The sequence below is a fragment of the Megalobrama amblycephala genome, linkage group LG9 (assembly GCF_018812025.1).
Source record: "Megalobrama amblycephala isolate DHTTF-2021 linkage group LG9, ASM1881202v1, whole genome shotgun sequence".
Taxonomy (NCBI): Eukaryota; Metazoa; Chordata; class Actinopteri; order Cypriniformes; family Xenocyprididae; genus Megalobrama; species Megalobrama amblycephala.
Window position 1 is genome coordinate 11,444,188 of NC_063052.1, and position 26,406 is coordinate 11,470,593.

The window sequence follows — 26,406 nt, forward strand, 5'->3', positions numbered from 1 at the left end:
GTTTTAATTACATTTTGCTACATATAAATGTATTTTAAAGTTTTTTGAAGTCAGGTTTAACCGTTCAAAGGTCAATACAGCCACTTCATTTGTGATTAAAATATCTTAAAATGTAATAAATGTATATATTTTTATTCTGGCATGATTTTATAACATTGTATATCAACATAGTGTAAAATAGTATTAAAATTATGTGTAAAAGTCTTTGCTTTGTAATGCGAAAGAATGTCCGGAAAAAAACAATTTCATTGATGTCATTCGGAGTAACCAATATCAAGGGACCATTTAGGATCAAGTCATCCGGTCAGTATCATGTGACAGGATGTGACATCATTCAGACACCTGCAAAGGACCACATGGACATGAAGCAAAGTATCTAAATCTCTTTTAACTATTTGAAAATTAATGTTTTCACTTGTTCATATGCATGTCCCGAAACATCAGGTCATTCGGTGCAACCGCTATAAAACATGGAAAATGTTGTAATATTTAAAAAACTTGTACTAAATATAAAATGTTTAATTGTCATTTTGACAAGCTAGCTAGCTAGATATCAACCTGTTAGCATTGTTCAAAAATATCGTCATTCGGTATAACCAAAATTTTTTTTGGTGACAAATTTTGTCCATCTTGTAAAAAATGACAAAAGTAGTGTTAATTGATTATAAAAACCACATAATCTCATTGTTAATACTTAATAAAACTTCAAAATTAATTAAATCTCCATTATGTTTTTTTTTTTTTTTTTTTTTTTTTTTTTACACTTATTAGTCAATGACCCATTTACATGTATAGCCAACTTTATCATCAGTATTTGATTTCTGAATGGATGGCAGCGCTGGCACAACAGATAAATTCTCATCAAGTGAAATCAAGTCTAAGTGTGTAGTCATGTGCTGTGGACCTCATGTTGTTGAACCCGTGCCCACTCACACAGCTGCATGTTTAAAGTGAGATAATTCAGGTTAAGTGCTGCTCCTCTGGGTGCTGCTGTGAAAAGACTTGTGGGATCTGAACTTTTGAATGAAAGCCCAGTACAGCTGTCACTGTCGCCATTTCACATGCAGCACATTACGAATACGTGGAAATGCTACGTCTATGTTATAATATGCTGGCCCAATTGTGACTTCTACTGAAGCAAACAAACAAGTTAAAGCCCACAATGAGCAGACGTGATTGATTTGTTTACCCTAAGGTTGCTAGTTAGCTTTCTTCATGCAGATATTTTTTCCTCCATACCTAATGACTGTGCCTCACGAATACCCCTAGATTGAAAGATCACGGCTATCAATTATTTGTCAGGATCTGAATTATTTAAATGGTCAGGCTTTGGGAGTCACATGCAGTATTTGAGGGGCAAGTTTAAGAGTGGAAAAGTTATCTCATGTCTCAGTTAAGTATCACTGGACTGAGGGTGTCTCATTCCTTTGCATGTCCACATCTCTTCTTTAACCTTCGCTCATTAGCCCATATGAATTTTGCATGGGGTTAGGGAGAGATTTGAATGGCTTACGCATATATTGAGACAAAAAAAAGGCTCTGAGAGCAGATGGGGTTTCACAATTGAATTATCTCTTTGGCTTATTTGCTGAGGAAGCTCGCTGAATTCTGAAAAATGCATAATCATGTGGATTTACATAAGTTCCTGATCCGCGCTGCAAAGTTTTAGTGGGAAATGTAATGGAGCTTGGCTGCTAATGAAGAAACGAGGCTCACCTTTGTGCGCCCACTAAGCTGAGTGAAGCCGCTGTGCCCGTTTCTCCCGGTGCCATCGATGTAACCCTGCGCCAAGTCTGTTTTTTGAAGCCAATTTGTCTGGGTTTGCCAAGCTGGCTGAATTAATCATGTAACTGCGTAAATACTGCAGTGACTCACACTGACTCTTGCTTTATTTAAAATAACCATGAAAATGACATCCAGGTGCCTGGGTACATAAATGACATTTGCTTATATATTAATAAATGGTAAACTCTGGTAAACGCACTGATGACGTTTGATGTTTGCGCAAACAGGGTGCTCGAGGGTATGTAAAAACATTCGTTGACCGGCAGGTAGGACATCGTATTATTTCATTCGGACCGAATATAATAATTGGATGAACATTTTAGGGTCCTACACCTTCCACAGATGATATATATATTTATAAAAATACATTTAGACCGTTTAACATAGTGATTGCTATCGGTATATCAGGAGACGTTCAACCAGTATATCAAAAACAATTTCTCTAGAGAATCACCTATTGCACCTTTAAGTGGGCAAGACAGCTTACCAATGACACCTTTTACCCTACTCACCCTTATAGATAAAGTTGGAAAAGAGATGGTGAGGATAATTTTTCTCTGTTAAGAGCAAATTTTGAAACCCGTTCCAAAGCTTGCACAAACTCTGAAGGTTAAATGAGATTCTTTGCTTTGCTTTTTCTGTGGATTGAATTATAAGACTGATACTGTGACCATTCAAACCAATATAGATGACTACTCAGAAGTGATATTTAAGTTCTTTAGGATGTAAGTGGGTTAAACCTCTGTATGGTTTTTCATCAAACAGTACAAAGGTGCACTGGAGAGTTTTTTTCTTTTTTTTTTTCTTTTTTTTTTTCTGGAATGTAAGTAACGTAAATTACGTTATCAGATTACTTTTTACATGCAACTAGTACAGTAGCGCATTAATTTTAAAGGTGTCAAAGAACATGTTTTCAAAAGATGTAATATAAGTCTTAGGTGTCCCCTGAATGTGTCTGTGAAGTTTCAGCTCAAAATACCCCATGTTTTTTTTTTTTATTACATTTTTTAACTGCCTATCATTATAAATGCATCGATTCAGGCTACGGGGCCCCTTTAAATCTCTTGCTCCGCCCCAAGAGCTTGCGCTTGCCTTAAACACCATAAACAAAGTTCACACTGCTAATATAACTCTCAAAATGGATCTTTACAAAGTGTTCGTCATGCAACATGTCTAATCGCGTAAGTATAGCATTTATTTGGATGTTTACATTTGATTCTGAATGAGTTTGATAGTGCTCCGTGGCTAAAGCTAACATTACACACTGTTGGAGAGATTTATAAAGAATGAAGTTGTGTTTATGAATTATACAGACTGCAAGTGTTTAAAAATGAAAATAACGACATTTAACAGTACATTAGCAACATGCTAACGAAACATTTAGAAAGACAATTTACAAACATCACTAAAAATATCATGTTATCATGGATCATGTCAGTTATTATTGCTCCATCTGCCATTTTTCGCTGTTGTCCTTGCTTGCTTACCTAGTCTGATGATTCAGCTGTGCACAGATCCAGACGTTAATACTGGCTGCCCTTGTGTAATGCATTGAACATGGGCTGGCATATGCAGATATTGGGGGCGTACATATTAATGATCCCGACTGTTACGTAACAGTCGGTGTTATGTTGAGATTCGCCTGTTCCTCGGAGGTCTTTTAAACAAATGAGATTTATATAAGAAGGAGGAAACAATGGAGTTTGAGACTCACTGTATGTCATTTCCATGTACTGAACTCTTGTTATTCAACTATGCCATGGTAAATTCAATTTTTGAATCTAGGGCACCTTTAAATTTACAAAAGTTACTTTTTCAAATAAGTAACGCAAGTTACTTTTTTTCCCTATTTATTGACTTGCACCTCTCCTGTACCCATGTTAAGAGAAATCAGGAGTAAATGCAGAGGATTTGTGTGAGCTTTGTAAACATGATGGTTATCATAGTTTTAGCATGTATTTACTCATCTCACTTGCACAAAAACAGATTCACTATTCCTCAGAATGAATAAAAACAGTAAAATGCAAACTCACAATATTAAACAAACCTGCAGTAAGCAAATGTTAAATAACACAAATACACTTTATGTATTTAATCTCACTTTATTAACCAATGTCCTTGCTGACCTTTGTTTGAGCTGCGCCCTCTACTGTACAGGCGTGAATTTGCATTTCCTTCGGCCTGAGGCTTTTTTTTTTTTTTTTTTTTATTGAAAAATAAACAAACAAGCCCAGCTCAGGTGAGAAAAAGTATACATTATTTTCCATAAAAAGTAACTAATATAATTAGTTACTTTTTTAGAGAGTAACACAATATTGTAATGCATTACTTTATAATGCATCAGCTATCCCCAACACTGGCTGCAACACTTGTTAGAAATCGAAACCTGTGACTCCTTTCGGTTTGCATTACTTTAATACTTATCAACATGACTGAGAGCAAATAATCTGATCTATGTTTGTTGTGATTAGTTTCTCAGTATGAATCCTTAAATTGTCTCATGCGGGGGCTATAAATTATAATTAGATACCATAATCTTTAGACCAGCAATAGGCATTCGTTTTAAAACCATATTTCTAAGTTGTAAAATAAACTGGATGTTTTAAAAATAAATTCAGAAGATTAAAGGCAGCAAAATAACCTGGACAACTTGCACAGCAATTTTAGTGCTCTTGGCTTTGTATCAACATTCAAGGTGCGAGCTCACAGTACATGTGGTCCTTGGCTCTTGAATGAGCCATATGTCATTGTGTTAAGAAAGTAATGGGTGGGTTTTCCTGTCACAAGTGAAAGAGAAATGGGCTCAAGCACAGCTGAATCAACACCTCCGTGAGCAGCCGGCTTATACGGTACAGGTTTTTGTATGTGGCAAGGCTTTATCCAGACATCTGCACTGCAGGGACTTAGAGACAGTTTCTTTGAATAATCTGAATCCTGTAGGTTTGACAACCTGGCCTGCCAGTATGGCTCCAGTGAACGTTTACAGACGGCTGTTTCCGCTTCTCTGATTCTGTAATTAATTAACACCTTTGTTGGGATTTCTGGATTTGAGCAGCATGCTAAAATAAAGCTATTTCTAGCCTGTTCATGACCTCTCATGCAGATGGTTCCAACACCACCCAATAAGAATGCTGATGGTTATGGTGAATTGTTAACAGTTTAATAGTTTAAAACACTCATGCCAAGTTCTTGGAAATGTATGTATTCATGAGGTTTTCATGTAGTTTCTAAAAACTTTCATGTCATTTTCAAGAAATGTTTCAATTCAATGTGCTGTGGTGTAACCATTAAGTAAAACCAATAATATTTTCCTTGTTGCTTGTACTTTAAGGTTAGGTCCTTAACTCAATTTCTGTGCATTCACATCATTCTCTGTAGGGCACAGCTGATTGGTTCCTGCTGTATCAGTAGCCAATGAGCTCGCTGCTCAACTTTCAAATACTAGTCATCATTTTCTGTAGCAGTTGCAGCGCGCTTTCAGAAACCCCTCACCTTCCCCAGCTCCACCTGTATAGATCTGCCATGGGTAATTTATTTTGTACAGCAGCAGCAAGTCTAACTTGCTCACAGCAGTGTGTCGTGTATGTATTGGCAGTAGCAAGTCTCGTACTTGCTCTACAGCAGCAGTAGCAGTGTAACAGATATATTCCGACATTGTCATATCTATTACCATGCCAAGCACTCAGAGAGTTGTCATGACAGAAATATTGTGAATTATTAATTCCTAAATATCAAGTTTTTAAGGACGTTGGTATCTGAACAGTTTTAAAACCCTGACATTTTTTGCTTTAAACCTCTCCAAAAATATCAAAATGAATTTTAATTCAAAAATGAAAAACATTCTTATCACATAAGAGGTGTATTTCAGTCATTTCATGTATGAATTGCATTTGTAATGTTTTATAATTATTTATAATTTAATAATTAATTATTATTATTCAATATATATTCATTTAAATTCATTTTTTGATTTTTTTTAATTAATGAATAGATCCAGACAAAAAATGTGTGTCATGACATTTGACCCTTATGTCATAAACTCTTTTCTGCAGGAGTTTGAGAAGTTCAACCAAAGACTGGGAGATGTGTCGAAAATAGTTCGGATTCCTTTGCCTGTGTCCAATGTCTTATGGGAGCACTGCATCCGTCTGGCCAACAGGACATTAGTGGAGGGGTAAGTGACCCACTGAGCTGAATCAAATGGGTGTGGATGTATATGAGACCACCTGCTCTCAGATAAATCTCCTACCACAGAGTGTTTTCATTGGAATACCGGCCATTACAAACCACTCAGCCCTTTCCCAAACAGTGAAAATAGCTTGCAGGAGCAGTTGGATCACAAACGGGTCCATTGGGTTCTGCAGCATTCGCCAGAGGCCTCCTATTACTGTCATTAACACTTCAAATCGATGGAAATAGATGGAACGGGGTTTTAGTCTTTTGTACAAAGTTTTTATTTTATTTATTATTTTTTACAAATCCCCAAGTAAATGTACATATTTTCCCAGTATATTTACCTTTAGCCATTCATTTCTCCACTTACATTTCTCATTTGCAAAATGTGTTTGCCTCTCAGCTTCTCCTCAAGGATTTGCCTATATTGGACTCCGTCCATGTTGCCACAGAGTTTTCCAATTCCTCCAACTGAAAAGCAACCTCAGAGTGTGGTGTTGTCACCATTTCGCTTGGTATTATTGGTATTGGGCCGTATTTGATTAATGCCAAACATAGCACTTCACTTTAAGGCTGAAAAGCTCAAGTTTAGTCTCATCAGACCACAAAATATCCTTCCACAAGTTTTCATGTTTTGTCACATGGTTTCCAGCAAATTCCAGGCATGACTTCATGTTGGCTTGTCTCAAAAGTGACTTTCTTCTTGTTAGTCTCCCAAAGAGGCATGAGATGTCAAGTGCTGATGTCTAGACAGTTTTCCCTGGAATTCCCTGTAGTATCTGGCATTTTGCTCTTTTTTTTTTTTACAAATGCCCTTTTTGCCCGGTTGCTCGGTTTTATAAGATAAACTGACCTTGAAAATGTTTGGGCTATGCCGCGCTCTTTCCGTTATGCTTTAATGGATATAGAAGGTTAAAAGCTTTGCCAGTCTTTTTATAGCCAACTACTTTTGTCCTAACAACTTCTTGAAGTTCCTCAGGCAGATCTCAATTGATTAAATCTTCTCACAAAGTCAGTGATATTTACAGTACTTACAAGCACAAGTGGATTTCAACATGAGCATGAAGCTGCTACACCGATCACTAGATTATTGAATGTCTCAACCGATATAATAACAGAAAGGATAAGTACTAATCAATATACATTTTGATTAGTATTCAGCAGCCATTACTCCTTTCTTCAGTCACATGATCCTTCAGAAATCATTCTATTAATGCTGATTTGCTGCTCAAGAAACATTTCTTATTATTATCAATGTTGAATATAGTTATGCTGCTGAATATTTTTGTGATTCTATGATGGACTGAAATTCCATTTATTTGAAATGAAACATTTTTATTAGGGCTGTCCATGTTAATGCATACAATTAAATTCAACATTATTTAATGCAAATAAATTACCGAAGCATGTGAAATTGCATCAATAACATGATTTACGTCACACAGTTAGATGATCTTAGAAGTCGGAAGTTTATCACACTGATCATCTACAATGGCGCAAACATCTGTAACCCTGGTATGTGGATATTTCTAGTCTAACCCTTTAACCCAATTGCGCCTCTCTGTTTGCCATCAGATCACTTAAGTCAATAAACTCTGGGAAAGTTTTCAGTCCAATTATACAGTAAGCATTCAAACAATCAGTCCAAAACAGAGCTAATGTAAAGAAAACCAGGCAGAGATGCCAGTTTTCAGTGAATTATTCATTCCAGTGTGTGTTTAGCTTTAAAACACAAGCTCTGTCATATTCTTTGATTGTTTCTGAAGAATTCACGCGTCGCGCTGTGTGAGATGCAGACTGGGCGAAACGTCAAATCATCCACTGCTGACCAGTTGATACACAAACTATGTTTCTCAGCTGGATAAAGCAAACCAGCATTGTGCTAGTAAAGTTTTGATGGATGCAGATTGTTATCAAGGTAAAGACGATTGTAGTGATGTACAGGACACAGACTCATTTCAGTAAATTCAGTTCATTGTTTCCACACACATTCAGGATAATATTTCTATCTGTCATGTGTATGTTGCTGTGTTTAGTAATTCTGAATGGATCCATGTACTGTAGTAGGTACGCAGTCAGATCAAGGCCGTTGGTTTAGAGTTTTTTCGTTGTTGTTGTTGTTTTGGCATCTCTATGTGGTTCTGCTCAGTATCGCAATGTAAACAAGCTCTAAAAACCTCTAAACAAGCTCTTTCTTGTTGCATTGTAGACTGAATTCTGAAAAGTTTTGTTCTGTAATTCATTTTTTCATGGGGTTTTTTTTCTTCTTTGGTGTGCATAGTAATGATTTATGTGGACTCTTATATCATTTTATTTATTTGGTGTCCTTTTGGAGTGTCCAAGTGTCCTTTTTGGAAAGACACCTAAATTTACCTTGATATATATATATATATATATATATATATATATATATATACACAGTGGTGGTCAGAATTATTGGCACCCTTGGTAAATATGATCAAAGATGACTGTACTGTAAAAATAAATCTGCATTGTTTATCCTTTTGATCTATAATTCATAAAATTAGCAAAAATCTAACCTTTCATTGAAGGAAAAGAATTGAAAGTGGGGGAAAAATCACATTATGAAATAAATGTTTTTCTCCAAAACACGTTGGCCACAATTATTGGCACCCTTTTATTCAATACTTTTTGCAACTTCCTTTTGCCAAGATAACAGCTCTGAGTCTTCACCTATAATGCCTGATGAGTTTGGAGAACACCTGACAAGAGATCAGAGACCATTCCTTCATACAGAATCTCTCCAGATCCTTCAGATTCCCAGCTCCATGTTGGTGCTTCTTCTCTTCAGTTCACTTCACTCATTTTCTTTAGGGTTCAGGTCAGGGGACTGAGACGGCCATGGCAAAAGCTTTATTTTGGGCTCATTGACACATTGTGTTGGTTTTGATGTTTGTTTTGGATCATTGTCCTGATGGATGATCCAACCATGGCCCATTGTTGGATTTCTAGCAGAAGCAGTCAAGTTTTGATTTTTATCTGTTGGTATTTGATAGAATCCATGATAGCATATATCTGAACAAGACGTCCAGGACCTCCAGCAGAAAAATAGGCCCACAACATTAAAGATCCAGCAGTATATTTAACCGTGGGCATGGGGTACTTTTTATCCATGTGTGCACCAAACCCATCTGGTGGGTTTGCTGCCAAAAAGCTCTTGTTTTAGTTTCATCTGACCACAGAAGCCGGTCCTGTTTTGAAGTTCCAGTCGTGTCTGACAACTGAATATGCTGGAGATTGTTTCTGGATGAGAGCAGAGGATTTTTCTTGAAAACCTCCCGAACAACTTGTGGGGATGTAGGTGCTGTTTGATCATTTTTTTTAGGCTTTCTGAGACTCAAGACTCAACTAATCTCTGCAATTCTCCAGCTGTGATCCTTGGAGAGTCTTTGGCCATTCAAACTTTCCTCCTCACCACGCATTAGGACGATTTAGACACATGTCCTCTTCCAGGCAGATTTTTAACATCTTTAGTTGATTGGAATTTCTTAATTATTGCCCTGATAGTGGAAATGGGGATTTTCAATGCTTTAGCTATTTTCTATATATATATGTATATAATGTCACTTTGGTCAATTTAATCTATCCTTAATTTAATTTTACTGACCGCAAACTTTTGAAGCAGTAGCACATATATACAGTATATTCTTAAAACTGCACCTGTACATGGCAGCAAAAGCTTTTTTCCTGCCATGAAAGCAGACTTGTTAGATTTTTTTTTTTTTTTTTTTTTTTTTCAGGACTTCCTCCAACAAAATGTTAATTTTAAAGCAAATATCTGATAACACAAAAGGCAAATGTACTGGCCAGATGCTTTTAATCCACAGCCATATGTACAAAAACAGCAAACCTGAATGAAAACTTTAGCTACTCTTGTTCTTCATTCCTCTGCTGAACTCATGGGGTGTTTTTACTATCAAGAGGAGCTTTTTGGCTTTTTCTGTTATGGCTTGGCTGGCAGTGACTGTTTTGAGGGATATAAAGCAAACCCTTTATCACTCAGGATTCGGGGGGGTGCGAAATTTTGTGCTGCGTAATGATAGTATTTGATTTAAAGCAAGAAACTCTATGATTTTCAGCTGCCTCATCGATCTTGTGTTTGGATCAACTCTCGTCACTGTATTAATGTGAAGGAGTGTTTTTCTCTCTTTTTTGCCTTCTTCCTTAGGCGTACTCATACTGTAGATATTGTAAAAATGCATTAGTTCTGTGAGAATTCATCAAATATCTGTAATGACTTTGTGCTATAAACAGATTGGCTTTGTTTTGCTTTCAAATAACTGTATTTATATAAATCCATCAGTGTTCGATTTTCTCCATGTTTATTTTTCCTTCTTGTTTCCTCTTCTTGCACCATCCTTCTTGTACCCATCTGCTTGTCATTAGTCAAGAGCTGGATTATTGGAAATGAACATCAGGGATGTTTGTGTGGCACGGTGACAAGCAACTTAGAAGCCATGTCTTCTCCAGAGAGCTGTTGTCAACCCGTCTTCCATCACACTTTCCTTACCCCAGTACATTATCTTCATTGTGCCGGCAATCTTGCAGCTCACAGACGCTCTTGTACTCGTCACCTCCTCAGCGTAATGGAGATTTGTTGGAAGCACATTTGACACAACTTGACAGACGCCTCTTGACTTCAGAGAGGTTCTTCGTAGTATAGTTTAAAGCTTCCCTGTAGACGTCAGGATTTAGCTGCATGTGAGAAGAAAATGTATCGGAAAAATGCATTTCTCTAGTCATTTAATCCATTGATTATTAATCTCAGGGCAGCATAAAGAAGGAATCACACACTGTCCAGAGATGAACATGCTTTTGTTAAACTGAAAAGCCCAGTGCAAGTGCAAGAGAGAGTGCGCATCAACAGCGCAGATGGACTTGTGTGAGATTATAATATGTTCCCAGAGTATCTGAGGAGCTCTAGAGAATCTTCTTCAAAAACATTGTTCCTGTATCTTTCAATCCCTTCAGGGCCACCGCTAGCTAAATGGGTGCCCTGCTGTTTAGTGCACCCTAGTTGGTCCTCTACACAGTCTATACTTGACAATGACAGAACGGTGCATTTGAATCCCATGAACACATTAAGACAGTCTCATACACCCTGAGGACCTTAAGCTATTTAGTTGAGAGTTGAACATGTTGCTGGACGAGCAACCTTCTTAGTACAGATGCACCGTTGTTAAAATTTTTGCCAATACAGTCAGCTGATACATATCTTAATGATGTGGTTGAAAACTGATAAATAAGAGATACAAAAATTGTATGCTATTTTGTCAAAGTACACTACCGTTGAAAGTACACAACGTACTAAGGTTTGGTGTCAGTAAGATTATTTTAAGTACTTTAATTCAGCAAGGATGCATTAAATTGATTAAGAAATTATAATACATATAATACAATATATATATATATATATATATATATATATATATATATATATATATATATATATATATATATATATATATATATGTATTATAATTTCTAATTATTATAAATGTATTATATATATAAAATGTGTATATATATATATATATATATATATATATATATATATATATATATATATATTATAATTTCTAATTATTATAAATGTATATATATATAAAATGTGTGTGTATATATATATATATATATATATATATATATATATATATATATATATATATATATATATATATATATAAAATACGCACACACACACACATGTATGCACGCACACATTACATATATGTGTGTATGTTCATTCATATATATATATATATATATATATATATATATATATATATATATATATATATATATATATATATATATATATATATATATATATTATATATATATATCATATTAGAATGATTTAGTATTTTTAAATTGCAACATTGGTGAGCATAAAGGACTTTTTTTCAAAAACTTTTTTTTAAAAACTTACCAAAAATTTTGAACTGTAATGTAAATAAAAAATAAAAGAGTAAAAACTAATCAACTGTTGAAAATTCTGCAAGTAAAATTAAGCATCAAATAATTATAATGTACACTCTAAAAAATGCTGGGTTAAAAACAACCCAAGTTGGGTTGAAAATGGACAAACCAAGTGATTGGGTTGTTTTAACCCAGCGGTTGGGTTAAATGTTTGCCCAACCTGCTGGGTAGTTTTATTTAAACCAACTATTGTTTAAAAATTGCTATATGGCTAGCTTAAAATGAACCCAAAATAGTTGGGAAATTAAAAACCAGATGCAATTAGAGGCAACAATAATAGACAAAAGGTGAATGTTTATTAATAAGCTTTAATATTTTATTAATATAAATTTAATAGTTTATTAATATAAATTTATTAAAACGCAATTTAATAAATGTTTATTGTTTAATAATTATTCATTGAACATTAATAAATGTTAATTTCCAACATACTTTGGGTTAATTTTAATTAAGCAATACAGTAATTTTTAAACAATAGTTGAGTTAAATAAAACTACCCAGCAGGTTGGGCAAACATTTAACCCAATCGCTGGGTTAAAACAACCCAATTGCTGGGTTTGTCCATTTTCAACCCAACTTGGGTTGTTTTTAACCCAGCATTTACAGTATGTGTACAGTATGAAAAATGCTTATTTTGAGATTTACTAAAGATTACGTTTAACAGTTATTAAATTAGTGTTTTTGAAGATTAACTTTAAGGGAGCATTAGTTGATATCAAAATTAAAAATAGGGAAAGTGAGCATGCACAATTAAAAACCCAGTGTCGATCGATACTGATAAAAATAAGACACCATAATATTGGCTGATAATCAATATGGTAATTATATATTCAGTCAATGAACTAATACAGGGATAGATAGATAGATAGATAGATAGATAGATAGATAGATAGATAGATAGATAGATAGATAGATAGATAGATAGATAGATAGATAGATAGATAGATAGATAGATAGATAGATAGAACGATAGATAGATAGAACGATAGATAGACAGATCTGAATTTAGAGGTATGTCAGGAATAGGGCCGTTGCTGTTTAAAACAGTGGATCTCAACCTTTTTAACTTCTTATTTTAAATAATTTTAAGTCATCTTGAGGCCCCCTTGGAAGTTTGCTGAGGCCCCTGGGATGAGAAGCACTGGTTTATAAGAACTTTGTTGGCCAAGACAAAATAAATAGTTTATAAGGGCATGGCCCAGCATAGATTGACAAGCCCCTCCTGGCAGGGTTCAGCTGTACACCTGCATCAAAGTCAAGGGCCACTTGTTTGAGAATGGCAAAGCACAGTGTTTGATATGGAGGGCAGGTTGTTTGAAAGATGTGTTAAAGAGGCTGTCTGTGTCTAGCTAGAGCACTCTGTATCTGCTAGCCTTGCTGCTTTCTCTGCCTGGGCAGTTTTAGCTCCAAACTAAAAAAAATTATTGCAGATTACAGCAGCAGGGAGCTGATGCTCTCTGTAATCATCACATCTTTACGTTGACAGCATCCACAGCATTTGGAAAGATATTCCCATCATCCTACACCTGATTAAGCGCTGAAACATCAATAATGAACCATGAAATGCTGAAAAGTCAGCTGTGAACGAATGAACTCTACCTGACCGTCTTTGCCTCTAGCTATAGACCTTCTGTAAGTACGTGTGTTCACACAGCGTCACACTGGCGGTCAGGGTCAACGGCATGGGTCGGTCTGCGGTAGGCTGTGCCCTCTTTCCTGGCAAAATGTCAGATTTGACAAAAAACTGATATACATTTATGATATATTTTACTGTTTAATGTTTTGCGACTCCTTTATAAGATAAATTAATCAGTAAATTGTTTGTAAAACTATTTGATTAAACGCACTGCGGTTTAGCATTTAGTTCATTTTAACTAATGTGGTTAACTAATGTTAGGAAATGAATCCTTATTGTAAAGTGTTTCCTAACAAAAATCTGCATATTAGAATGATTTCTGAAGGATCATGTGACACTGAACACTGGAGTAATGATGCTGAAAATTCAGCTTTGATCACAGGAATAAATTACATTTTTTAAATACACTTCCCAGAACTCGCTGTTTGGGTTTAAATAGGCAATTTTTTTCAGTTATTCATAAACATATTAATGACAAAAGTGTCATTACACTGTATTCAGCACAAACTAGGCTACCATAATATTTGAGGAACATGTATGTACATGTTTGTGTTTTTGAAGGAATAACGTTTATGCGTGGTTATTGAAAAAAACAAAAAACTTAGGGCCAAAAAAATAATATTAAATCTGTGTTCACAATACTTCTGGGTATTGGAGGTTGTAGACTAGAGTTTTTGCTTCAAAATTATGTAAAAATTATGCTGACTACTCTTTCATAAAAACAATAGAGAGATTTAAATTTTCTAAAACATCTTTGGTCAAGAAACACAGTATGCATGGAGGCTTGAATCATCATGAATAATGGGTCATTCTCACCCGAGAAGACAAAAGAATCACATAATAATGACCTGAAATTACTTGCATAATAATGAGCTCTTTCAGTCCGGTAGGCTGTGAAAAACCCCTCTGTGATCATGTGGTGTATATCAAACATACAGAAAAAACAGCAATACTGTGAAATATTATTACAATTTAAAATAATGGTATTCTATTATATTCTTTAAAATATAATGTATTTCTGTGATGCAAAGTGTCTGAACAATTATGTTACCTCTATGGCATTTCATATAGGCTTTTAGCTTAAAAGCATGCACATTTGGAGAAATATTGATGGATTCTCATATGTTTGTCAATTTTCTATACAGAGGAGTAATATTTATTCAGGATTTATTGTCATTACTATGAGCGCTGGATACTGTGTTTTCAATTCATACTTGCAGCTGGAGGGCGCTCTGTGCACCTTTAATCCACAAATGCCTGCTAAAGAAGAATAGGCAATCCAGGAGCTAACCGAACTAACAGAGGCCAGAGATCGCTGACTATGGCTATTCAAAACACCTTTCAAGACAATAAATACACGATTGAGACGATGTATGCATGTATTGACTGAATTTGCATCTGAATAGCGCTGACTCCGTGGGCGTGGCCGCATTAGCGGATAAAGAGCTGAATCACAGACTTCTGACATGGCTCTCTTTTCATACAGATTACATAAACAGAGAATATTTGTTTTCGATTTGACTTACACGATTTAAAACCTGACATTTCAACATTTATTTAGACAGAAGTCTCATTTTTTGTGATTAGTATTCACTAAGTTACAGTTCATTTTCTGAGAACTATCAGATTGGAGTTCGTTCAGAGGGAGACGAGAGATCACGCATCATGTTAGTTTTCTTTATTTTGCAAAAAGCACAACATTTTGTTTTTACTCTGAGTGTACACAAATAAAAGATATTCAACAGATTAAAATGGTGTATAACTCTTAATTGTATGTGCAACGTTGACAGAGTATTTTGAGTCTCTTTGGCGATACCTCAGACCTCAGAGTGTTAAGAGTCTATGACTGATCATTACTGTTGTGATTATTGTTTCTAGCATGTTATATGTGTCTTACATTGTCAATAAAAGATCTTGACTGAAAATTGATGCACCTCTTGATGGAAATAACATTAATTTGCATCAGTTTTTGGTCAAGATCTTGTATTGACAATGCAAGAGGTGAGTACTCTGTAAAGTCTACTCCAGCACATCTCAAAGACTTTTAGTGAACGTCTGGACTCACAGGTGCCAATTCATGTGTGAAAATGATTCTTTATGCTCCCTCCCAACAGCGACTTTTTTTTTTTTTTGCCGGGCAGAGGATATTCAAATAGGAAACGGTTTGATCAAATAAATGCAGCCTTGGTGAACGTGACACTTCTTCTAAAAACAATAAAAAAACTCTAACTTTTGAAGTAGCAATACATTAAGCCTTCAGATACCTTCAGAATATCTAAATGCCCCTTTAGCTAATGCATTGTAGCACCAACTGTAATGGTGGCCATTATATATGAAAAAAAAAAAAAAACCTTTGCAACCAGGATGAATGTTGTTTGTTTTCATTCAGCTTGCATGTCCATTTGGCTGCACTTTTTTCAAGTAGACTCCGCCAGTGCAGTGCCGAGTTGCATTCCAAATTGAGCAGAATGTGACAGGAAGAAGGAAGGAGGCAGGAAAACACAGGGATATATTGGCAGACTGGATATACTCAATAGGCCCAGCAATATCTTTCCCCTCAGAAAGTAATTACACCGCTGTCAGCCAGAGAGTAAACAGGGGTGTCAACAGCACTGAACTCTGCATGGCTGCTTGTTTGCTGTAAATCGATGGTTTGGTTGTGTTGGATGTTTAGGTATCATTTCTGAAACCAAGACTCACAAGCTGTACAAATGAAAAGGTGGCGAACTGAAAAAAATGACAAATTTGACCAAAAATGGCCCTCAGCATTTGGTGTCGCTTACCAGTCAAAGGATGAGTTGGCTTAAACACCATATCCCACAGTCTGTCAATATTATTTGAGCTGAATTATTCAGACATTTTTTATATATATATTTTTTACTAGTTGGTGCAGGACACTATAGTTAATTTATGTAAACTGTGACATATTATACCCAAAAATTCTTCATACAGTGGACTACCAGTAAAATTGATAAAAATTTGGAACCAAAATTTATTCAGACACTTTGACCTGACTATGTTTTGCTTAAGTGTTATCTGACATAATTAAGATTAATTTTTTCTGGCACAGTTTAACTCTTGAGATCTTGAGATCTACCATTTTTTTTAAACTATAGTGAATAAACTGTAATAATGAATGAAATGTTCAAGCTGTCTGTATGTTGAACATCTATGTTGATGTATTGTTTAATGTTGAGTAAAAACCCCTATATTTCAACGTTTTAACATAAATCCAGAAGGGCACCTAGAAACAGAAACAATGATGTCAGTTATGATAAAAATAGTTAAACGGCTCTATGGCAGACTTGATTCTGATTGGTCAATCACTTCATTGTTGATTTATTGATGTAGTCCTATTTGGTGGCCTAGCGATTATCAAAGTTCCAGGTTGGATCAGTAGTAGGGCATAAGGTTACATGTAAACTGAAGAGTTACAAGCGCCGCTGTGCTCGTGAGCGAGACGCTTAACCTGAGGTTGCTCTATGGGACTCTCTCTACAATTAATGTAGCATAAACTGTCAACAGTTAATGAATGTCCTATATCTGTCCAAGCCACACTCACCTCTGCTCTCCTCTCCTCCTGCTGTCTGCCAGCTATGCTAATGTGAAGAAATGCAGTAATGAAGGACGTGCACTGATGCAGCTGGATTTTCAGCAGTTCCTGATGAAGCTGGAGAAGCTCACTGACCTCAGACCAATTCCAGACAAGGAGTTTGTCGAGACCTACATCAAAGCATACTACCTAACTGAGAACGACATGGAGCAGTTCATCAAGAACCACAGGGTAAGATGGATGACTCCTGACAACACAATGTAGGCAGGTTCTTAAAAGGTCAGAGAAGGATTATGTATTTTCTCTATATCTGTAGTGTATCTGTAATATTTTTGCTTTGAATTTACTAAAAAAAGTAAAATGAGTAAAAATAACAGTATTAATAAAAATCAATAGTAATCGAGGCTAAATTAACTCAGGAATATAAAATATTAATTATATATATAAAATGCAGTGCTTCCCACACATAGACTTTACTTGGGCGGGCCGCCCTGGTATAATAACGGCCGCCCAAGTATATTTGGAGACACATTTTTGCTTTTATTATTTTTATCCTCTTATACTTTTATATCTGCTCAATATGATGAAAAAATCCGCTATCGATTAAGTAATCGTTTCATACCTTCAATGAAAAGCGCAGATTTATGCCAAGCGATTACTAATGAACTCAAGTTGATGAATTATTACAATGTCTACTTCATAGCCTTTATATAAAATGTTTTATACGGTTGTTTTATAATCTGAAGGATCAGCCTACAATAGTACAGACATTTCAAAATAAGAGTCCCGTTGTATTGCGGGCTTGTTTATAATTAAAAGTCAAAAATAAGTTTTTTTTTTTTTTTTCTTGTGGGCATTTTTTGATATTTTAGTTGCATAATAAATTATATTTAATTTGATTTCCATTTAATTCATAGTAAATTATTGTAGTCTCCCCCACAGGAAGAAAAGACTAAGAACATTATTTGACATTTATTATTCATTATATAAATTTTACTATTAAAATCTGTGTCCCATTCACTGAGACTGAGAGAGACACTATATGACAGCAAGGAGAACATAGGAAAAGGAGAACCATTTAAATGCTGTAATTTTGCATAATTTACAATGCATAATAATGCATAATATTAGTATGGAATTAAATGTAATAGTATGCTATGTAATTAAAATTTATTTCAATTAATAAAAATACTGTTAAAAATCACACATTATTTGTTTGTCACATGTAGTAGACCATTTTTGTGCAATGGGTAATAGGAGGATTTTTCACCCGGCTACCACCGCAAGTATATTTCAAACCTGTGGGAAGCACTGAAATGTTTATGTACATATATATCCACACACATAAAAATAAGTAAAATGAGTAAAAATCAATATCAGTATTAATAAAATCAATAGTAATTGAGGCTAAATTAACTCAATAATATATAATAATAAAAAAAAAAAAATATATATATATATATATATATATATAAAATGTATATGCACATAAAGTAAAATTAGTAAAAATCAGTATTAATAAAATCAATAGTAATCTAGGCTAAATGAACTCAAGAATATGAAATATTAATTATATGTAATACATGTGTATGTTTTTTTATATATATATATATATATATATATATATATATATATATATATATATATATATATATATATATATATAAATATTAAATCATGAAATTAAAATATTAATTCTAATATTATACTACAAATCTTATCACCTAGTCTGCTGGATCGTGTGTGTGTGTATATATATATATATATATATATATATATATATATATATATATATAAAATGTGTAAACTTATGTAGTTTTTTTTTCATTTTTAATTATTTATATTTAATATATTTTAATATTTAAAATGTAATATAAACTTTATTTACAAAAGAAATGTAATTTATGTACTGATATAACAATATACAGGTCCTTCTCAAAAAAATAGCATATTGTGATAAAGTTCATTATTTTCCATAATGTAATGATAAAAATTAAACTTTCATATATTTTAGATTCATTGCACACCAACTGAAATATTTCAGGTCTTTTATTGTTTTAATACTGATGATTTTGGCATACAGCTCATGAAAACCCAAAATTCCTATCTCAAAAAATTTGCATATTTCATCCGACCAATAAAAGAAAAGTGTTTTTAATACAAAAAAAGTCAACCTTCAAATAATTATGTTTAGTTATGCACTCAATACTTGGTCGGGAATCCTTTTGCAGAAATGACTGCTTCAATGCGGCGTGGCATGGAGGCAATCAGCCTATGGCACTGCTGAGGTGTTATGGAGGCCCAGGATGCTTCGATAGCGGCCTTAAGCTCATCCAGAGTGTTGGGTCTTGCGTCTCTCAACTTTCTCTTCACAATATCCCACAGATTCTCTATGGGGTTCAGGTCAGGAGAGTTGGCAGGCCAATTGAGCACAGTAATACCATGGTCAGTAAACCATTTACCAGTGGTTTTGGCACTGTGAGCAGGTGCCAGGTCATGCTGAAAAACGAAATCTTCATCTCCATAAAGCTTTTCAGCAGATGGAAGCATGAAGTGCTCCAAAATCTCCTGATAGCTAGCTGCATTGACCCTGCCCTTGATAAAACACAGTGGACCAACACCAGCAGCTGACATGGCACCCCAGACCATCACTGACTGTGGGTACTTGACACTGGACTTCAGGCATTTTGGCATTTCCTTCTCCCCAGTCTTCCTCCAGACTCTGGCACCTTGATTTCCGAATGACATGCAAAATTTGCTTTAATCCGAAAAAAGTACTTTGGACCACTGAGCAACAGTCCAGTGCTGTTCAAAAGTGGCTTGACCTGGGGAATGCGGCACCTGTAGCCCATTTCCTGCACACGCCTGTGCACGGTGGCTCTGGATGTTTCTACTCCAGACTCAGTCCACTGCTTCCGCAGGTCCCCCAAGGTCTGGAATCGGTCCTTCTCCACAATCTTCCTCAGGGTCCGGTCACCTCTTCTCGTTGTGCAGCGTTTTTTGCCACACTTTTTCCTTCCCACAGACTTCCCACTGAGGTGCCTTGATACAGCACTCTGGGAACAGCCTATTTGTTCAGAAATTTCTTTCTGTGTCTTACCCTCTCACTTGAGGGTGTCAATGATGGCCTTCTGGTCGGCAGTCTTACCCATGATTGCGGTTTTGAGTAATGAACCAGGCTGGGAGTTTTTAAAAGCCTCAGGAATCTTTTGCAGGTGTTTAGAGTTAATTAGTTGATTCAGATGATTAGGTTAATAGCTCGTTTAGAGAACCTTTTCATGATATGCTAATTTTTTGAGATAGGAATTTTGGGTTTTCATGAGCTGTATGCCAAAATCATCAGTATTAAAACAATAAAAGACCTGAAATATTTCAGTTGGTGTGCAATGAATCTAAAATATATGAAAGTTTAATTTTTATCATTACATTATGGAAAATAATGAACTTTATCACAATATGCTAATTTTTTGAGAAGGACCTGTATAGTAATAAACTATATATGTTTCCATGTATATTGTTTGCTAAAAGTGAACATTTTGCAGTGATTATGCAAATGAATCATAGTTTTGAATCGATTCATTGAAACGTAGTTACACTTAATCTTATTCATGGAAATGAATCAAACTTACCAACTCTGGCACCATGTTGGTGATGTATAAATCAGAGATGCTTTTTAAAACTAATAATATCTCCATCAGAACCATTGTGGATATTTTTTATATATGATGTAGCGCTAAATGATTCCTTGTTAAATGTCAGGACAAAAGCTGCCTACATTCCAAACATGCCTGTGATTGTAAAGCGTGTTGTGCATGGCAGATTTAATTCCTCATTAAAAAGATGGATTGTTGTGAAAGGCGTCTCCATTAGAGATTTATCATGAGTTTGTTTTGTAGGAGTACTCAATGAAGCAGCTGACTAACCTGGTCACCGTCTGCCTCGGGTCCCACATCAACAAGAAAGCACGACAGAAACTCCTCGCAGCTATCGATGACATTGACCGGCCGAAAAGATAAATAAATGCCAACGAACAACCCCACCAAACTCAACAGAATCGTCACGAAAAACACCTACACTGTTACTTGTCCAGTATCTATTATCGTATGCGGCCTGTGTTTTGTTTATCAGCCATTTAAACATTTGCGGTTTCTGTGTACATTTTATTAAAAGTATAAGCAGGACGTGCTCTGACTACATATGAAGCGGTCATTTGAAGGGCTGTAAAGATAATGGGTAATGACAGTGTTATCAGTAATCACTTGAATCACAACACGAATGACTCATGCGCTATCAAACGGTAATTTAAACATAGCTGTGGCAAAACAACCTTATTTCCCTTTTTGAGGAATTTGTGCTGGTTCTGTAGCATGGGGCTTTTTAAAATGAAACCGAGACATCCTCTAACACACTGAGGCTCCGTCTCTGTGATTTTACTCAAAATGCATGTGCATCTCTTTTGACTTGTTTTGACAGGCTACTGCTAGCTGTACGTCACTGGTCTCACCCTGTTACAAAAACACCTCAGCTTATTTCTTAGGTATTGATTTTATAATTTATGACACTTATACCAGATCCCAGAGACGTATTAGTGTTGTTGTCATTTTCTCGAAACACATTTTGTGCAGGAATGTGATTACTTGTATGTTAATAGTAATAACAAGAGGAAGAGACTCTAAAAAAGACCTGAAACCTTCCTGTTAGAAAGTGATAAAACTATTTATTTCAGATGCTGTATGTCTGAAATGCAGAGATACTGTATTTCGCTCACTGAAATGTTGTTTTGTTTGTGGTAACTAAATTGTGTGATAATATTCATCTGTACCAAGTTGAAGGCAAGGTTGTACAATAAATACGCTAACATTCTTATGTGAATAATGATACTTTAGAATTCTTTTCATCCTTTTTTTTTGTGGTATGAAAACTTGCCGATTTGCATTGAATACATTTGATGTTCAAGTGAATCCTCACATTAAGGGTACGTTTACGCAACGATGTACTAAAAAAGGTTTTTTGCGCACAAATGACAACATTGTGAAACCATTCATGTGGATCCATTAAAACGACTAAAAATTCTGTATTATTCATGTCAGGCCAGTAGATGGCGATGTCACTTTGTAAAGAAAAATTATGTGCCTATAGACTGAACATGTAATACGCATGCGCATGACGTCGCCGTTTTCACAAGTTCGTTTTTGTAGTTTACACAGAGACAATAATGGTATTGTTTTCAAAAACTTGCATTTTCAGGCCCCCAAAACACCATTGTCATTTAAATGAATGGCCAAAACGCATCATTTTTCAGTTTTTAGTTGAAAACAGTGTCGTGTTAAGGCCCCTTTACATATTGGATGAATGTCAGCTGTGTGCTCAGTGGAACTGAAAAATAAAGTTGCCGATCTCAATCCTTGAACAGCCTCTGTTTCCCGTTCTAGTCTTGCTGTTAGAAGTCGACTAGACCAGGGGTGTCCAATCCTGCTCCTGAAGGGCCTCTGAGTTTAGCTCCAACTAGGGCTGTGACGGTAGGCATGACAACCGCGCCACCAGGGCGGTCATGGAGTGTCACCGGCGGTTGTGTGACGTCATATATAATATATATTTATATATCTCAAGAGATCGCGTTAACCGAAAATTTTCCGTCTTTGATGGAATTTTTTAGCAGTGACGGAAAAAAATCTGCAGCCCGTCCGTCATTTTGACAGATTATGTAGTTTGTAACTGTAATTCCCACCCCTGTCCAGTAGGTGGTGAGTGCGTTCCAGTGTGGCAGCAGAGCGTGAGTTCAGTCTCCAGAATAAAATGAAAACGATGCGTTTGATTACACACAGACGAGCACCTTAGTTTAAGTCAATTTTATAGTAATAAAGTTACCTATGCTTACTTACATAATTAAATTTTGTTAGTTTATGGTCAACGAATAGCTTTTCTGAGGTATAATGTTAGGTGACATTGTTTGCAATACCGATTGAACTGACGTGATGCAGATTTCGGTAAGCTACTGTATCTTTCAACATATTTTTTTATTTTCATTCATGTTTATTTCGTTCTGTACAATAGTAAAGAGGAAAGGATGATCGCATTCCAAATACGCTTATTATATATTTTATTACTCTATTCAAAGACACTTTTCAGTTTTCATCTTGAACAGTTGTCACGGATTGTGAGTGAATGCGAATGAATTAGTCTTTGATCAACTTTCTTTTCATAATATAAATAAACGCATAGCCTATGCGCTTATCCTGTAAGTTCGTGAATAAAAAAATGAAAATGTGGACGAAATCAGAAGCTATTAAATGCCTTATCATTAAAATATAAAAATTAAAATGACGGGTAATTATTGATGATGGATTTTTTTTACGATCCTGCCCATCAAAATGACGGCGAAACACAAGTCTAACGCAACCTCTGATTTTTATATATATATATATATATATATATATATATATATATATATATATATATATATATAATTAAACCCCTCCCCTTCGGACCCCACCACCGCAGTAGTTGTTGGTGATTTACCACCGCAGTAGTAAAAATATGCCACCGTCACAGCCCTTGCTCCCAACCCCAATTTAACGCACCTGAACCAGCTGATCAAGGTCATACTAGCAGTGTTTGGGGTAACGCATTACAAGTAATGCAACGCAATACTTTTAAATTCAAAACAAAAGTCAAGGAAAAATCAAGGAAAAAGTAATGCGAAAGTAATGTAACATTACTTTCTATAAAAAGTAAAACTCAATAAGTTCAGAATACTCAAAACATTTGAGGAAACTTATTACCTCAAAACATTTAAAGCTGCTGTCCGTAACTTTTTTTGTGTTCAAAATTAACAAAAATTATATAATGAGAATGTACAACATGAATCCATTTTCCAAACCGTGTTTTTGTCTAACCCTGAGTCATTATGGTACACATAAGTGTTTATATTCTGACTATTTCAGACCGGACTGGTATCACAGTAACTGCGTGACTCACCATAGACATACACAGAGAAAAGTAGCTCCGGCTACAATGTTCTTCCGCAAGACGCGTGCAGTTCTGTTTATTAACCGCTAGAGGGCCAAAAATCACGGACTGCAGCTTTAAGTAAACTTAAGTTAGTAGAACTTAACATTTTTGTGACAACATAACACAACATTAAACACTAATTTATGCCTCCCTATGTTAATCTTGTGAAAAAGTTCACAAAACAACACTTAATTTCAGTATTTATTTATACAGTCTGATGCAAAGCATGCTGAGAATTAGAAATCTGCTTCAACTCAATCATATTAAGTTCAGATTACTACAATGAAATTTTGAGTTCGCTTTACAACTTTTTCTATTAAATACAATGTACTTCCGTTATTATTTGAGTGAAACAAACTCATTTCCTTTGATTAATTTCAATGTTCGGTCTGTTTACACTGCTTACTAGGCATAATAGAAACTTCCAGGCAGGTGTTTTAAGCATGTTGGAGCTGAACTCTGCATGACAGTGGCCCTCCAGAGCAGGTTTGGACACCAGACCGTTCCTCCAGACCTCTCATAACACAGTGAGCAGAAGAAAAAGAAACTCGCCACCATTTATAGAATCTGCTTGGCTATATTTAGAACAGCTAGTAGACACTAAATGATCAACAGTTACAGCTTATCAGCTCACATTACAAATCCAGAGATGTTTTTTTTTTAAGAAGTTCTGTAACAACTTTTCACAATGACATATTACCCTTCAGGTGTCTTTTTTTTTTTTTCTCCCATGCGCTTTGCAGTTTCCTTTAATCCTCTATAGGAAGCAAAGCTTTAGCACTAATTAATTGGCTTCTCCTCCTCCTCCTGTTGTGCTGCACTTTAAATAGCCTGCTTGGGATGGAGAGTTTGTATTGATTTGGCCATGACTCATCGTGAGTAGGAGGCATTTTTATGGTTTTTTTAATGGCCGGCAGGGGGGCCGTCTGGAAACCATTGTGTTCTAAAACATCAGAGGACCACCTGAGAGAACATCCTCTCTCACACCTTCATATCCTTGTGCAGCAGTTTATCATTCACTGAAGTATGGAAATACAGTGCTGGAGAATTTCTCCTGTGAGCTGGAAACAGTTATTGGTAGTGTGTTTATAAGGTCAACTTGCAAGCCAGCATTGTTTTGCGGATGATTTCAGACTGTAGGTGCTATTTTATTTTATTTTTTATCGATTTTATAATTTTATTTTATTTCTGTTTATTAGAATTAAATAAAATCTTGCATTGACATTGACTATTGTGGTCTGCTTGAAAGAAACAAATGGATAAGGTGAAAAAAAATAGCTTTCAGTCATCAAATAAAATTTCATAATGTAAACATTTTAGAAAATAAACTCACCCATACTGGCATGATTGTCAATCGCAAGGACATCGCCATTACATTTGCATATAGAATTTATGTTTTTAACATCTATTTGTATACTGAATTATGATTGGTCTTCTTGTTTGTGTATATTTAAGCATTTATAGCTGCCAAAATCAACTTCTAAGACCTAATTTTGCCTAAAAAAGTCAGTACTTTTTTTCTGCCTTGCAAGCACAGGAATTGCAAATAAAGTTGTATCTGTTGCATGAGCTCCCATTTATGGAATAGACTCGGACACATTTTATGCAAAGCCGTTTCTTTTAATTAATGTCATATTGTAAGTATGCTGTTCACTTAAAACAGAGTTTGGACTTCATGTGGGTTTTATCAGAGGAGATTTATCACGGTGTTCTGGCTGAATTCCAGAGCGTTTCATTACTGTCATGGCTGGTGTGCTGCAATTCCACCACTGTGAGCCTGCTCGATTCATAACGCACCCTTGTGCTCCTGATCAAAGCTGACTTTTTCACGCTTGTTTATTTTAGATATCTATGCTTCACTGGTTGTTTATATACTCTGTCTGCACCATCTATTTTGTGTACATCACAATATTAAAATGCGAAACCTTGCTACAAACTCTTTGGATATTTGTATTTTTCCGGCTGATTTAAGATATAATATGCTTATAAGTGTGCTAGTTTTGAAAGTGTATGTGATTTCCCTTGTGTGACCTGATGTTGTGTGGTCTGGCTCTAGTGCTGATGTACTTCTCAATGCCTTATTTCACAGGACACTTAAAGGCTTAGTTCACCCAAAAATGAAAATGCTGTCATTAATTACTCACCCTCATGTCGTTCCAAACCACATAAGACTTTCGTTCATCTTCAGAACACGAATGAAGATCTTTTCAATGAAATCTGAGAGCTTTCTGTTCCTCCATTGACT

General features: G+C 35.3%; 1 protein-coding gene across 2 annotated transcripts in view; it reads left to right on the forward strand.

Annotated features, from left to right (window-relative positions):
* The window catches only part of vps50 (VPS50 EARP/GARPII complex subunit), a 169,519-nt gene extending 147,497 nt beyond the window's left edge, over positions 1-22,022 (forward strand). For both annotated transcript variants that reach the window (XM_048201563.1, XM_048201564.1), the window contains 3 exons: positions 5,838-5,959; positions 17,192-17,381; positions 21,047-22,022. In XM_048201563.1, the coding sequence (XP_048057520.1) occupies positions 5,838-5,959; positions 17,192-17,381; positions 21,047-21,166 (432 nt within the window). In that variant the 3' untranslated portion in view covers positions 21,167-22,022. The remainder of the gene's footprint in view (positions 1-5,837; positions 5,960-17,191; positions 17,382-21,046) is intronic.
* The last annotated feature ends 4,384 nt before the right edge of the window (positions 22,023-26,406 follow it).